Here is a 13,882-nt window from a genome sequence, read left to right as displayed (position 1 = left end):
ACCTTTTTGAAACATTTTGCAGGCTTAAAAAAGATTGGGGATAAACAAAAAATATGTTATAGGCATAACAAAATTAATTATGGGCAACCTTTTCAATTTGGTTGGGGCCACTGTGTCCCCCTACCCTACCCATCGTTGTAATCACCACCGCTGCGTTTCACATTCTTTTGAATACATCTAATCTCATAGATGACACTTTTTACTTGTCAATTAATAGAGAAAAGAATAAATGAAGTGTAACAAAATTAATTGACAATATAGTAATTACTACAACATGGTATTTCTACTGAGGCTCCAGTCTGAAAAATGTATGTTTTGAAAAAAAGTAACTTTTTAGTGTTAAAAATAATTTTTGGACTTTTGCAGTATCGAAAACGTCAGTGCGCCCTCTATCTATCATTATTTTAATGCCCAACGTTATGGCCGCAGCTGATACATGGCTAGTAGTACTAAGTAGTACAGATGTTGCCCTTTTCTTACATGCTATTCAACCGGTTCAACAAACGACTAAGCCATGAAGGTTAGTTTATTCTGGAAATATTTCAACACAACTTTTCATTTACTTTAGCTGATGCATTTCTCCTTCTTGAGGGGGGATGTGAGCACAATTATTTAGTGGCAGAAGTACTAACTTAAAACTTAACACTTTATACAGATATATACTAGTTACTACCCTCCATGATTATTAAGTACTAATTGGCACATTTCTGCACACTTCTGCATAGCAGTTTGTTTTCTTTTTCTGGGGGGGGGGGGAATAGAAGGTTGAACAGTGGCTCTTATATTTTGTTGTAGTCTAGCTATGGGAAACATTACACATTTTAATCCTGTCACGGCTATTCATTACCTATTTCAGTTTAAACTCCCACTTTGATCAAGAAGTACAACATCCGTTTTGTTAATGCTGCGCTATATTGCACCATTTATTGAACAACAGTTTGAAATGTACACGAGCTTGTCATCTTTCCTCACAATAAAATCAATTGTTTCATTGAAAGCAGACTGAGTATTCTTCATCAACTGACAAAACATGCAAAACTCCGCCTACAATGATCAACAAGCTATTACAGTGCCACCTTTGGTGTGTTGAGTAAGATTTGCTTTGCTAAGAAAGAGTCTGCTGTAATGACCGCACAGTAAGCTCCCTTTCGCAAATTCAGACTTGTTATAAAAGAGACAATATTCATATAATCCCCACCCTGAGAATGTATCAAACCTTGATAGATATTACTACTTCGTTTTGAGTGGGTGCAACAAGAGATGCACTTTGCATGACAGCCGGGGAAAAAAGTCAGCGACATTCATCCATGGTACTACAGGACTGAACCCGGCGCCCATCACATACACATCCCGGGCATGCCGCCACTGTGAAATGGAAGAAGTGTAAAGTTGCTCTAAGCCGGCAGTCTACCACATTCCATGTGAATGCGGGAAAGTCTACATTGGGTAAACTGGTTGGAACCTTTCCACTAGGCTCATGAAACACAGAGCACATGGACGACGAGGAGATCCCATTGTCAAACATTTCAACATCAACGACCACAAACTGGATTGGGATGCGGCTGTACTCATTGCCCCTATACAGTTCTGGCACCCAAGATGCATTCGAGAAGCCATCGAGATCCACAAGCACAACACAGTACCACAAGACATCGGATTTCACCTCAACGACATCTGGCTCCCCCTTCCTCATGACTGATGGGTACAGGCTATACCCTATGTCCTCTGCTATCACCTAAGACTGATAGGTCTCCTACACCCTAGGTCCTCCCTCTGCCGAGACTGCAGCGCTGTTCCACTTCGGTGGACACACCAATCTTGCTCTAAGTTTCCAGCAATTAACATCCCCACAATTTACCGTTCCAAGCTCTTGGAATAGACAATAACTAGCACAACTACTTACCTCCTTGCATCCTGGTTGCCTGAAATCATTGCTTGGCTGCTTGATCTTCCTTCAACTTGAAGGCCATTGAGGTGAATATACATTTCCCGCGTTTCAAAGTATAGCGGGAAATAATTGTCTTAGGTATTCGAGAAACACATTGCAGGTGAATGGTTACGTCATAGAGCGTCAGAAGGTTTAAACAGAGAAGACAATGGTATTCAGATCAGTTCTAGCATGGTTCTAGCAAGCACTCCACACGAGGCACACAGATTTTTCGTTAATGCACTCATCATGGAGCAACAACAGCTACTGGCCAGCGCTAGCGCTAAATTCATTGACGACCGAGTCAGACAGGCAGTGGCAGGTTCACAGGCGGCCCTGTTGGAAAAGCTTGACGGCCTTATAACGTCAATACTTTCTACTTTCGAGAGCAAAATAAACAGTAGTCAGAAGGGAATATCTAACAGCAAGCTCACAAAGATTCAAGGCAGTTTTTGGCCAACTTAATGTAAAGGTAGCGAGCAAGTGGACGCAGAGTCACATCTGGAGGGCGGGGCTAACATTCCAGCAAGCATCAATAGACATGTCGGAAGGTAATCAATACTAGTCAAAATGGCAGATGCATCAGAACTAGGAGGGAGAATAGTAAAGGAGTATGAAACCAACCCATAACTTGCTTAGGATTCTGAAGATGAGATGTACAGGGCCGACGCCAGGGCATTGAAGAAGCTCAAGGCAGAATACAGGCAAAGAAGAGCAGGAAAACCACCAGATTTTCTTCATGGCCATCGGAGCGTAATTCGGCGGTTTCATCAGCGGCGGTACCTCGCTCAATCACAGTCGGCAAGGGCAACTTCAGCAAGGGCTTTGCTTTGGTTGTGGATGACATGTACGAATGTACTAGCAAGGGGGATGCTGCCAAGGCAGATAAGATAAGTGATTTTGTAAAGTTTGAAGGTTTTGTGTTTGAAGACATGGATAACAATACACGTATTGTACAGGATAAAGAGATAATGAGAACAATTGACGCAAAGTTGCATCTGCTAATGGATCCAGTAATGGGGAGAGAATTTGGCTTAAAATTTACCAGTTGGAAGATCACGGAAAGCCTTTGGTCATTGGGACAAGTTAAACGTTAACCCATTTATTAGAAATGTATTAAAGGAAGGTAACGTTATAAAATTGCATTAAGAGTACTACGAGATGTTACGTATTCAAAAAAATAACAAGTCCGCAATAGAGAATCCCTCATTTGTTGTTGAAAAGATACAGAAATTACTCAGTAAAGGTTGCCTTTCGGAAACAAATTTACAGCCTCACATCGTTAACCCTTTAACGGTAGCATTTAACAAGAAAGGGAAACCGAGAATGATTCTCGATTGTAGAAATATTAACCCTTAGCTAAGTTCAGATTCAAGTACAAAGATGTGGCAGTTCCCAAGCAAATGTTCGAAACAGGTGATTTTTTGTTCATATTTGACTTGAAATCGGCCTATCACCAAGTAGAGATATTTGTAGAACACAGAAACTACCTAGGTTTCTCATGGAATTACGGAGAGAAAAAAGTTTTCTATCAGTTTAATGTTCTCTCTTTTGGATTGGCTATACGGCACCGTACATATTCACAAAATTAACTAGGGTTATTGTGAGTTACTGGAGATCCGGTTATCCCAAGGTGTAGAGTTATCATGTATTTAGATGACGGATTAGGAGAAAGCCACATCACTGAACAAGCCAAAGTTGAGCAACACTGTCAAAATGTCCTTGCAAGAACTTTGTTTTTTGATTGCCCATAAGAAATGTGAATGAAAACCCTCACAGAATGTGACCTGGTTGCGATATTTTTTTCCGTACACATATTCGCTACTATATATAGAATTATGATGGAGGGTCCTATACATGCAATACAATAATGTTTAAACTACCCCATCGATCGAGTCACTGCTGTAGTGTCATGGATACTGCATTGGATTACAAATCCGATGGTGTGAGTTCTATTCCCATTTGATGCTTTTTTAATATCTTCTTCTTTCCTTCTTTTTTTCTCTTAAAAAGGTTTGTTAGTCATTTGAAACATCTTTCTTTTACCAATATGTGGTTTGGAGGATTTTTTTTTCAAGGGAAAATAAAGTCAGAGAACCTGACTTGTAACTCAACGTACTTCGAAAACGCCCATAACGAATGTATGTGTACGGAAAAAATATCGCGACCTGGTTAGGTTTCAATTGCACACAGATACAGGCTTTTTACACGCTACATCAGAGAGAATAGAAAGTGTGATTCTCGCTTTGGCCTCCTTAATTTACCAAGTGAACGGGCCAGTAAAACTAAATTGGTTCCCGTTAGGTTTCTAGCTTCCGTAGTTGGTCAAATAATTTCCCTTGTGAATTCAATTGGTAAAAGTGGTAAGATTGAAAACCAGAGCATTGTGTGGCTGTATTGATACCCATGCAAGTTGGAATGCACCTGAGCTGTATTGGTGAAAGTTCAAGCACTAGATGAGGTGTCATCCTGAAAGCGCTGTATGCAGACCTTATGGGTTTAAGTTTAAAAAGCGTATAATAATGCGAGATACAAGTGTTCAGTGATGTATCCGCTGTGGGATATGGTGGGTATGTGTCCCTTTGTGCGGGAGTTAAGACTGAATACATGTATGGGCAGTGATTCATTTACCATTGAATGTGGTACATGTAGTATGAAATTCCTTTGTGCGAGAAACTTGAGAAGAAGGCAATGACGTTTCCATTGACGTCGAGGATGGTAAAGAAATTCCCATATGAGGATAATTTGGTTGAGGGCAGTGAAGTAGAAGGGTCATGGGACAAAGAAGAGTCTCAGAGTCGCTCCACTTGGAGAGAAATAGAGGCAGTACACAGAGTGCTCAAAAGTAATGAGAATTTGTTAAAGAATACGAGAGTAAGATGTTTCAACGATAAAAAAACCCCGTTAAACAGGTGTTGAATAATGGAAGTAAGAAGTGTAGCTTACAAAACATCTCCGAGCTTGTGACTCGAGACCCGGACTCGGACTCCAGGCTTGTGACTCGGGACTCGGACTCAGACTCGACGTTGATGACTCGACTACAACACTGGCAAAAGGTTTAACTCAAGATGGTGGTGCCCAGGAACGGAAGGAGTCGGCGCTTTTCGTCAAATGTGGGCAAATAATGTTAATTGGCTAGTACCCCCACCAAGGTTAATTCCGAGAGTATTGTTGAAGATGGAAGCAGAAAAAGCTAAAGGTACATTTATTATTCCGATGTGGGAATCGGCACCGTTTTGGCCATTTCTGGTAACGGAAAGTAAAGATTTCAAGCCATTTGTAGAAAAGAGTATGATACTACCACAACAGCAGGTGATCCTTAAAGGTCAAGGCGGTAATGGCATATTGTCAAATGAACAATCAAAATTCAAGCTGATCGCTTGAAGCTGGTTTTCGGAATTTCCAGTATTATTGTCATTGCTGGAAGGAATGTTAATACTGATTTCGAATTTTCCAACAGAAACAGGATTGAGGCATAACGTCTTCGCAGCGTTGGAGACAGTTGGAGTTGGTGTCAGCACTTGATGTCCTGCAAGGGTCGAGAAATACATCGGGAGTTTCAAGAAATGGCAGAGCTTTTATGCCAGGAACAGATACACGTCGTTACCAGCCCAGCGAATTCTTATCGCAGTGTATCTAATTAAACGGAGCTCCTTGACTCGGGTGCTTCTCATCACGATATTGCATACAGCATTAAATGGGCCCATGAGATGAATGGTTTAGTTGACCCGACAAATAACTCATTTGTGAAAAACCTTCACGAATCGGCAAAACGCATAACAGGGCAAAAGACACAGAAAACAGCTAGATGTTTACATCCGATACGATAGTCGAGCTTTGCGATGGAAATTCTGAGGAAACAGACTTATTGGTTATCAGAGATTTATGTATGATAACGTTAGCATTTGCAGGTTTCTTTCGGTTCAATGAATTGAGTTCTTCACGTTGTACTGATATACATGTATGTCTGGCGATTATTTCACTATTGCGGTGGCGAAAAGCAAGACAGATCAATATGTAAACTAATTTCCAAAGATAAAAAGTTAAGACACATAAGAGCCAGGGAGTTTATAATCAAGATGTTATCTTCTGTTGCACCCAACCTAAATTTAGGTTCACATTCCCTAAGAGCGGGAGGAGTATTAACGGCTGCGGCCAACAACAAGGTAGGAGCGCTGTCTAAAGAGGCATGGGCGCTGGAAACGGGATGAGAGCAAAGATGGATATATACATAGAATATAACTCACTCGAAAATGGTTAGAAGTGACCAAGAAACTGGGTCTGTAAGAACACATTTCTGTTAAATTATATTTATTTGAGTTACTTGCATAATCCCATACTTTGGTATTGTCTCGAGTGTCTCCTGCGCTTTGCTATCGCCAAATCAAAGAAGGATTTTGTTGTGTATTTTGGTGTTAGTCAAGTAAAGATAAGACTATACATTTCCCGCGTTTCGAACCATAGCGGGAAATAATTGTCTTAGGAATTCGAGCAACGCATTGCTGGTGAATGGTTACGTAATAGAGCGTCAGAAGGTTTAGAGAAGAAAAGAGTATTCAGATCAGTTCTAGCAAGCACTCCACACGGGGCACACATATTTAAAAGAAAAATGGAAAATTTTAATTTTAACTGTTTAGGACAATTATTGAGTACTTGTATATGTTCAAGGGTAAAGTCCAACACCCTCGCCGAGATTTCCGCATGTTTTGGGGCACAGGTTTTTCAGAGGATTTTAAAATGTTATCTCTGTTTTTGGCCTGGACGTCGACTTCTCCGATGAAGCGTTTAAGTAAAACAGTTTAAAAATATTACAGCAGTGACGCGCTGGATTATTCAGTGAGAGTTCTTATAGTTATATTAATATTCTACATTGCATCAGATATTTTGTATAAAACGTTGTTGGTAGTCATAGGTTCAAGTCCTACATGCTTAGCTCCACATTAATGATATTTGCACTATATAAAATTATTCAGATTAGGCGCGACATATAATTCTGGTAAAATAAAAAGTGGCCACCCTTATTCTAGTTTTGAGAAAATGACGTTGATAAAAAGTGTGATTTTTTAAATCAACCTGTAGAATTCTTCAATTCCCTACTACTACTCCAAGTTACAAAAGGCAGGGGGTGTACCGAGCCCAAGGAAAGCTTCATGCTTCAAGCTTCAAGAAAAGCCGCCAATAGAGTACTCTCGCAAACCCACTCACAATCTTAATTGATATTAATTATTGATATCAATCAATGCGACCTTAGACAACAGACAAAACACCTCCAAGAATTAATTTATTTTCACAGAATTCAAACTGTTTTAATCAGGTAAGTTTTCATTATATTCTCCCAAAGAATGAACTAAAAATGAAAGGATTATGAGCAATAGCAACGGCAGTCTTTTCATAATCTAATTTTACACTTTTAACTTTGTACCTGGATCAGAAAAGAATGCCTAAGAAAAAATCATTCTCAAACTTAAACCTTGGAAGTCCAGGAAAAAAAGTAAACAATTTTTGTTGTGAATTTGATTGGGTTTCAAATTAACTTAACGAGCACAATGTACTCAAAAGCAGAAATTCGTTGAAGAGTAACGACACTATGAACAAGAATCCTTACAGTACATTGCCAACCCCTCAAACTTGTACGTCAGCAGAAAAGAAAACAAGTTTCAGCATTGCAAAATTTCAAACACTGAGCAAAACATTCAATACTTCTTTTACAGTTGAGCTGGGTTATATTATCTTCGGTATTTTCTTTTTTCCATGAAAAGCATAGGGAAATATACAAAGGGACAAAAATCATTGATGATCATGACAAAATGCTATTTATATGCATAAATCTGACACATAATTATAATATCATTCTACAATAATAGCCGTTTCTACAATATCCTTGTGAAACCTACACTACACGTTAAACTAATTCATACCTGAAAATTTTAAAACATACAAAGAAGTTCTACTTTTTGGTACAACAGTTTTTTATCTACCAATAAGCAGTAACATAATTATGTCTGATGCACCTTTTCTTTTCAATTAAATAGCATGTTTTCTTTATTTCCCTTGGGAAATAAAAACACCCATTCGGAAGAAGCAAAACCATTTGTAACATCAAGATTACTTGTTTCATGCAAAACTTAGTGTTCCCAACTTTACAAAACTTTGTTAGATAAACTTCTCTGAATATATTCACCAGTAAGGAACACAAACATCCAGTCATGTTTACACTATTTTACAGTCATCCAAAAGAAGACTGGCAGTTTTCTAAACTAATAACAGTAAATTTCCAAATTTCAATATTTTTTCCCAAATTCAAACTAAGATCTCAGATATCATACCTCATCTGTGGAAATGACACATTGTATTAACAAAATCTCAAAGGAAAACAGTCCTTAACAAAGCAAGCATTTTCCATATCAAAAACGTTCTTCATCCAAAAATGTGTACTTAAATCTTAACCAAATATGAATTGACATTTAAATTAGTTGTAAAAAAAAAAAAATAGAACCAAACACAGGCTTCAGAATAGAGTTCAACAAAATTCGTTTTGAATTCATATGAGCTAATGTACTCCTGCACTGAGAATTAACCGAGGATCCGTCTTCAAATCAAAACATATACCATTGTGTAATTTGAAAAGTCAACAGAAGCTGTTACCATTTTGTGTACTCATGAGTAAAAACAGCCCCTATTACGGTGACTTGTCACCCTTCAACAGGAATGTGACTGTACCTGCTTCGGTCACAGTGAAGCAATTTCAATGCAATTTTCATTTATACTCTATTAAACTTCTTCACATCAAGACTTTGGTTTGTCCCTTGCTTGTGCTAAACTTGTGAGACCGTACTGCACAACCAGTCTTGGGGACTCATGTGCAAAGATGTTATCTGTTAGATTTGCTCGTCTCAATCAACCTCCATTTTCTTTGAGCTCTCATTGGACAATTTTGTTTACCTAATACGCTTGGTCTACACATCTGTGTGCACATGACTCTTGCACACACATTTATGTACAATGATCATGGCAAGATAGCTACCCGCAATGCTATGCTACGTCTGCATTTCCTTCACAAGATTTTGTGAATAAGTTAAGTGGTCACTTTGGATACGCTGGGGGCACAAGAGAATCTGTGGCAGGGTATGCTGCTAAAACTCAATTACAAAGATGCAAATCCAAGTGCCTGAAATGCTAAACACAGGGGGAAGTTATATTTAGCCTGTTGAGGGGGAGTCCCACAGGGCAAAAAAGGTTAGGCAATTGGAAAGAAATCTTCAAATTTCCACTGTATGAACATGAGTAGTTTGAGCGTAGTGATCACTCTCCTAGTTTGTCCCCTGATCAGGCCAAGCCGAAGCCCTCTGTGCATTCCTCTATAGCCAATAGTAGCATCTTGCGTAGCTTGTCATAAGTCTCGTAGGCTGGGAGGTCCAGTTGATTGAAACTATGGATGTAAGACAGCAAAATATGACGAGTGGTTAGATTGAAAGGACTGTAAACAAATGTAATGTTACGTATCAACAAATACAAAGACAGAACTGGGAAACTGCAATCATAGGAGTTGATAAGTGTTTGTGTAATTGGTAAAGCAACAACAATCTGTTCCAGGGGCTGTCAGTTCAAGTCCAACTCTATTAAATTTCTGTGATTGAGTCCACTCCATTTCACCAATTGCTTTTTGTTTTCAAATTAAAGAAGAATGATTATTAAACAGGATTACTATAGCACCATTCCATCTAGATCATGATACTCAACTGCAACAACCACAAAAGATAAACGGAAGATGCAAATAACCATAATAGTGAATAGGTGTGTTTTGAGATGCTTTTTGAATGATGAAAGAGTGTCCAGAGATCTGATCTGGGAGGGTATAGTATACAAATATTGAGTGGCTCAGCGTGTAATGGGAGGAATATTATCGCAAGGTAAAATCTGCACTTTTCCATTTCACAAGGCGAAGCCGAGTGAACTGGAAAAGTAAAGATTTTACCGTGCAATAATATTCCTCCCATTTCACAATTTAAAGCCACTCAATATTTGTTTTATATAACTGACATATAGATCCTTGTCATTTGATATTTGAACTTTTAATTCAATACAAAACTGGAGGAAAATGTATTTCTCTCTTCCAAACCACCCCCTTCACGAAACTGGTTGAACCCAACGCTGTAGCGCTGGCTCTTTGGAACAATACGCGCCACGCGCAACGCTGAACGCGCACACCAGCATGCATTTGCACACAAATACCGCGTCATGATCCTAACTGTTCAATAGTATTTCCCATTCCCCATTGGCGCATAGTACTTTTTGAGCCGCGGCGTGAATGGGAGCAATAACGAATGTCACGTGATGTGAGTTCCACCAATCAAATGACAAGGATCTGTATGTCGGTTATATAATGTTCCATAGTTTAGGACCGGAAAGAATATCAGCTGTGCGTAAGTAAGGGCAACTAATCCACTGAAAGTAAAATCTCGAACATCTTCCAAATACTAAAGAAGTGTACAATTGATGTCTGTTGAAAATAGATAGATAGATAGATAGATAGATATAGATAGATTAGTTTATTCAACCACAATTTGTTGCTTCATATTTTTGGTTGGTAACTCACCAAGTGTGGGCAGTTGGCAGCCTGTCTGTGGAACGGTCATCCCGATGAATCTGGAACTTCTGAGGTCCATTCATGCCTTCCAGCGAGGCAAAGCCTTGCAGGGGAACCTTGGAGGTCCCTGTCACAAACTGGAGGAACTTGGCTCGGATGGCCTGGTCAAAGGAACGTAGACCACGCCAGAACCACTGGATCTGTCAACATATACAAACCATACATCAAAATACAGTACATTGGACAACACGTGTGAATAGTGATGAAGAGCAACGCCAAGAGTTTGTAGAATAGATGCTTTATTTCACTTGTAGCATGCTCCCTGATTTTCCAGTCGCTTATCTTTCATTCCTCATGTGTAACACTACAAGTATATTATGAATTAGCGCATCATTAATCACACAAATATCTCCAACTTGAATCATACTTGACAAAACAGGCAAAAACTGGGCAAAAGGAATATGGTTTGTGCACTGATGTCAATATTTGTCCTATCACGCAATGCTTCTATAGCCTGTACCCAGAACAATTGTTCATATCACTTTAAATGCATCCACTCCCAAATCAGATGTAAGACTGGGTATGTTTCTGGCACATGTGTAGACTGATTATTTTAACAGGAGAAGGGGCATGAAAAACTTAGAAATATGTCCCTAAATTGGGAAATTTGACAATTATGTCAAATTTGATTCACATTCAAGTTAGATACAACACTGGCCCTTCCGGTTAATACAAAAGTTGTCAACAAACCTGCAGTGAATTGGCCTGGTACTTGTGATATTCCGAGTTAGCCTTGAGATCATCCACATCGATAGTAGGCAAACCTGAAATGAGCAGTTCCAGCTCCTGCTCATTGAAGATAGAGATGAGCCTCTTAGGAATGATGTCATAGAATCCTTCTAGGAAGCTATCCAGTTGCTTGCGGATAGCTCCAGTCATCTTCATCTGACAGACCAGGTGTACATACTCCAACTTGTTCTCCGCCGTCACAGGGATGTTGCGGCCGTTGGGTTTCAGGTCTCGGACCTCAGTCACCCCAAATTCCTCGATCTATGAACACCAAAATCAATTAACAAAAACCTCTTCATCTCACCAGGCAAGGAAATTAAAGTCCATGCTGGACTTTTTTGGACAATAACAGTATATGTTTGAACAAAAATGGGTATAATCTATCAAACTGTTTGATCCAGTGCATACGAAGACCAGAATCCTACTGACTACTTTCATTTATGACTTCTCAGTCTGACAAGTTGCAAACAAGTGGGAAAAGCCTGCATTATATTTCTACATGTACATGCATATCCCAATCATTTATTCTAATTTCAGTGGGTTTTTCATTTGTTAATGAAAACATTTGGCCCTTATTTTTTTTAAATTCCAGTTATGATTTACTGCAAAAAAACCACCAAGAACCCACATGTAACATTACATACCTCTGTGCTGAACATCAGCTCGTACCCCAACTCTGAGACTGAGTGCTCCAACAGGAAAACAAGCCCCTGATAGAAGGAATAGTCCTCACTCTCCATGTCTGTGTACCTGAGGGAGTCGGGAAACAAGACCAAAGGTTGTAGTGACAGAAACTGTGGCGGACAGACTAAGGCTGTGTCCGAAACGCACTTCCAGAGTTACGGCTACGTCTATTGTCAACGCATCCCCACGTATTTTCAAATAGCACAGACCTACATGTTGTAGACCTTGCTCTAGACAATTGATTCAGATGCAGCCTAATACATGCAAGGACAGAATGATCCAATATCTAAATGTCTAAAAGAGCGAGGGCTTCCACGTTGTGAATTACAAATCAATATCAAGTCCAATATCAGGCATGCAACTGGGAAGTCACAAAAAAAAGAGGAAATTCAAATACACCATGTATTTCTAAGACTTTGCACAGCGTTTTTCTATTTTTAATGGCACACATGGGAAGTTAAAACAGAGGAAATCAGCAGATCCAAGGGAAAGTTGCATGCCTGCAATACCTTTCAACTTCATTTAAATAGCCTGTCACTTGAGACTTCTCAGCAGATATCAAGTATACGTTGCAGACAAGTTTATCCACAATAGGAACACTGTTATTAGTAATAAATTCTCAACAACTTCCCTCAGAAACTTCCTACAATGCTAAACTTCACTGAAGGAAGATTTTGGGGATGTTCAGGGATGGATCGCACTTGGAAAGTTTTGAGATGCATACACACCAGCCAAGACTAAATTTAAAGGTCCGTACTCCTTCGTATAGTAATGAAACAGATCAGCAGAAGTGCAAGCGCAAATGACTCGAGTGCAAGTGGCGCTCTTTCAGGCTTCAAATTTATCGTCAATTAGACTGTGAGCAGTACAACATGTCATCTCCCTGGTATGCAAGTCAAAACGTGCTCACTACAACCAGATAATCTGTGACTGTGGCAATGACCCCATGCAACTTTCCAGTGTCGCCAATAAACTCTTGAATTGAAAGCAGTCATCCGCTCTTCCCTTCCATGGCTGTAATAAAACAATGGCACAGTTTTTCAGTCAGTTCTTCTTTAGTAAGATCGACACCATATGCGCTGGTTTCTCCCCGGATACATCTGCTCCACTACCAGTTCAGACATCTGCAGTCATGAACTCATTTCAGCCTACTTCACCTGAAAAATTGAATCTCCCGTCCGTAAAAGTTTCATCAAATCATGTGAACTCAATCCTGTGCCTACAAAATTATTCAAAGACTGTGCACCTGCTTCCCAATCAGTGTTTGCAAAGACTGTCAATTTGAGTCTTAAGGATAGAGATATTCCAGCAGCATTAAAGATCGCTTGTGTTCATCCATTGCTAAAGAAGCCAGGTCATAATCCAAAATCGCTTCAGATCTACCGTCCCATGTCGAACTAACCGTTCTCGTGGAAGCTGCGGGAGCCGGTTGTCTTCTCTAATCTGACTGATTATCTACAATCAATAAGTTTGTATGATAAGAAATGGATGTAGGCAGACTTACAGCAGTCATTCTATTGACTTGTCTGCACCATTTGACAGGGTCAACCACGAAATACTTGCAAACATTTTGTCATTGTTTGGAATTTGTGACCGTGCACTTGATTGGTTCAAGTCATAGTTGGGTGACCTTCATCAGCTGGTATGTGTCGATAATGGCAGATCCGATTTCGTTAAACTGAAACATGGAGTCCCCAAGGGATCTGTTGGTGGGCCATTGTTGTTTACCATCTATCTGGACTGAAACAAGTCTTGCAATATCATAATATCAGTTACCACTGTCTGATATGCTGAAATAACTCAACTCTTTGTCTTTGCACCAAATCAAGATGACGCCCTGCTGACTATACACAAACTTGAATCATGCATCGATGATGTCACTGCATGGATGAGTT

The 13,882-nt window shown here is 39.5% G+C and overlaps 1 protein-coding gene across 3 annotated transcripts in view; it reads right to left on the bottom strand.

The window, feature by feature from the left end:
- Positions 1 to 7,203: 7,203 nt before the first annotated feature.
- The window catches only part of LOC119737294 (E3 ubiquitin-protein ligase HUWE1-like), a 95,086-nt gene continuing 88,407 nt past the window's right edge, over positions 7,204 to 13,882 (bottom strand). For all 3 annotated transcript variants that reach the window (XM_038211520.1, XM_038211522.1, XM_038211521.1), the window contains exons 75-78: positions 11,948 to 12,053; positions 11,265 to 11,564; positions 10,524 to 10,714; positions 7,204 to 9,356 (exon numbers count right to left, since the gene is read on the bottom strand). In XM_038211520.1, coding sequence (XP_038067448.1) covers positions 9,254 to 9,356; positions 10,524 to 10,714; positions 11,265 to 11,564; positions 11,948 to 12,053 — 700 coding nt within the window. In that variant the 3' untranslated portion in view covers positions 7,204 to 9,253. The remainder of the gene's footprint in view (positions 9,357 to 10,523; positions 10,715 to 11,264; positions 11,565 to 11,947; positions 12,054 to 13,882) is intronic.

This window comes from Patiria miniata, unplaced genomic scaffold (genome assembly GCF_015706575.1).
Source record: "Patiria miniata isolate m_02_andy unplaced genomic scaffold, ASM1570657v1 HiC_scaffold_3, whole genome shotgun sequence".
Lineage (NCBI taxonomy): Eukaryota > Metazoa > Echinodermata > Asteroidea > Valvatida > Asterinidae > Patiria > Patiria miniata.
This window is presented reverse-complemented; position numbering and strand designations above follow the sequence as displayed.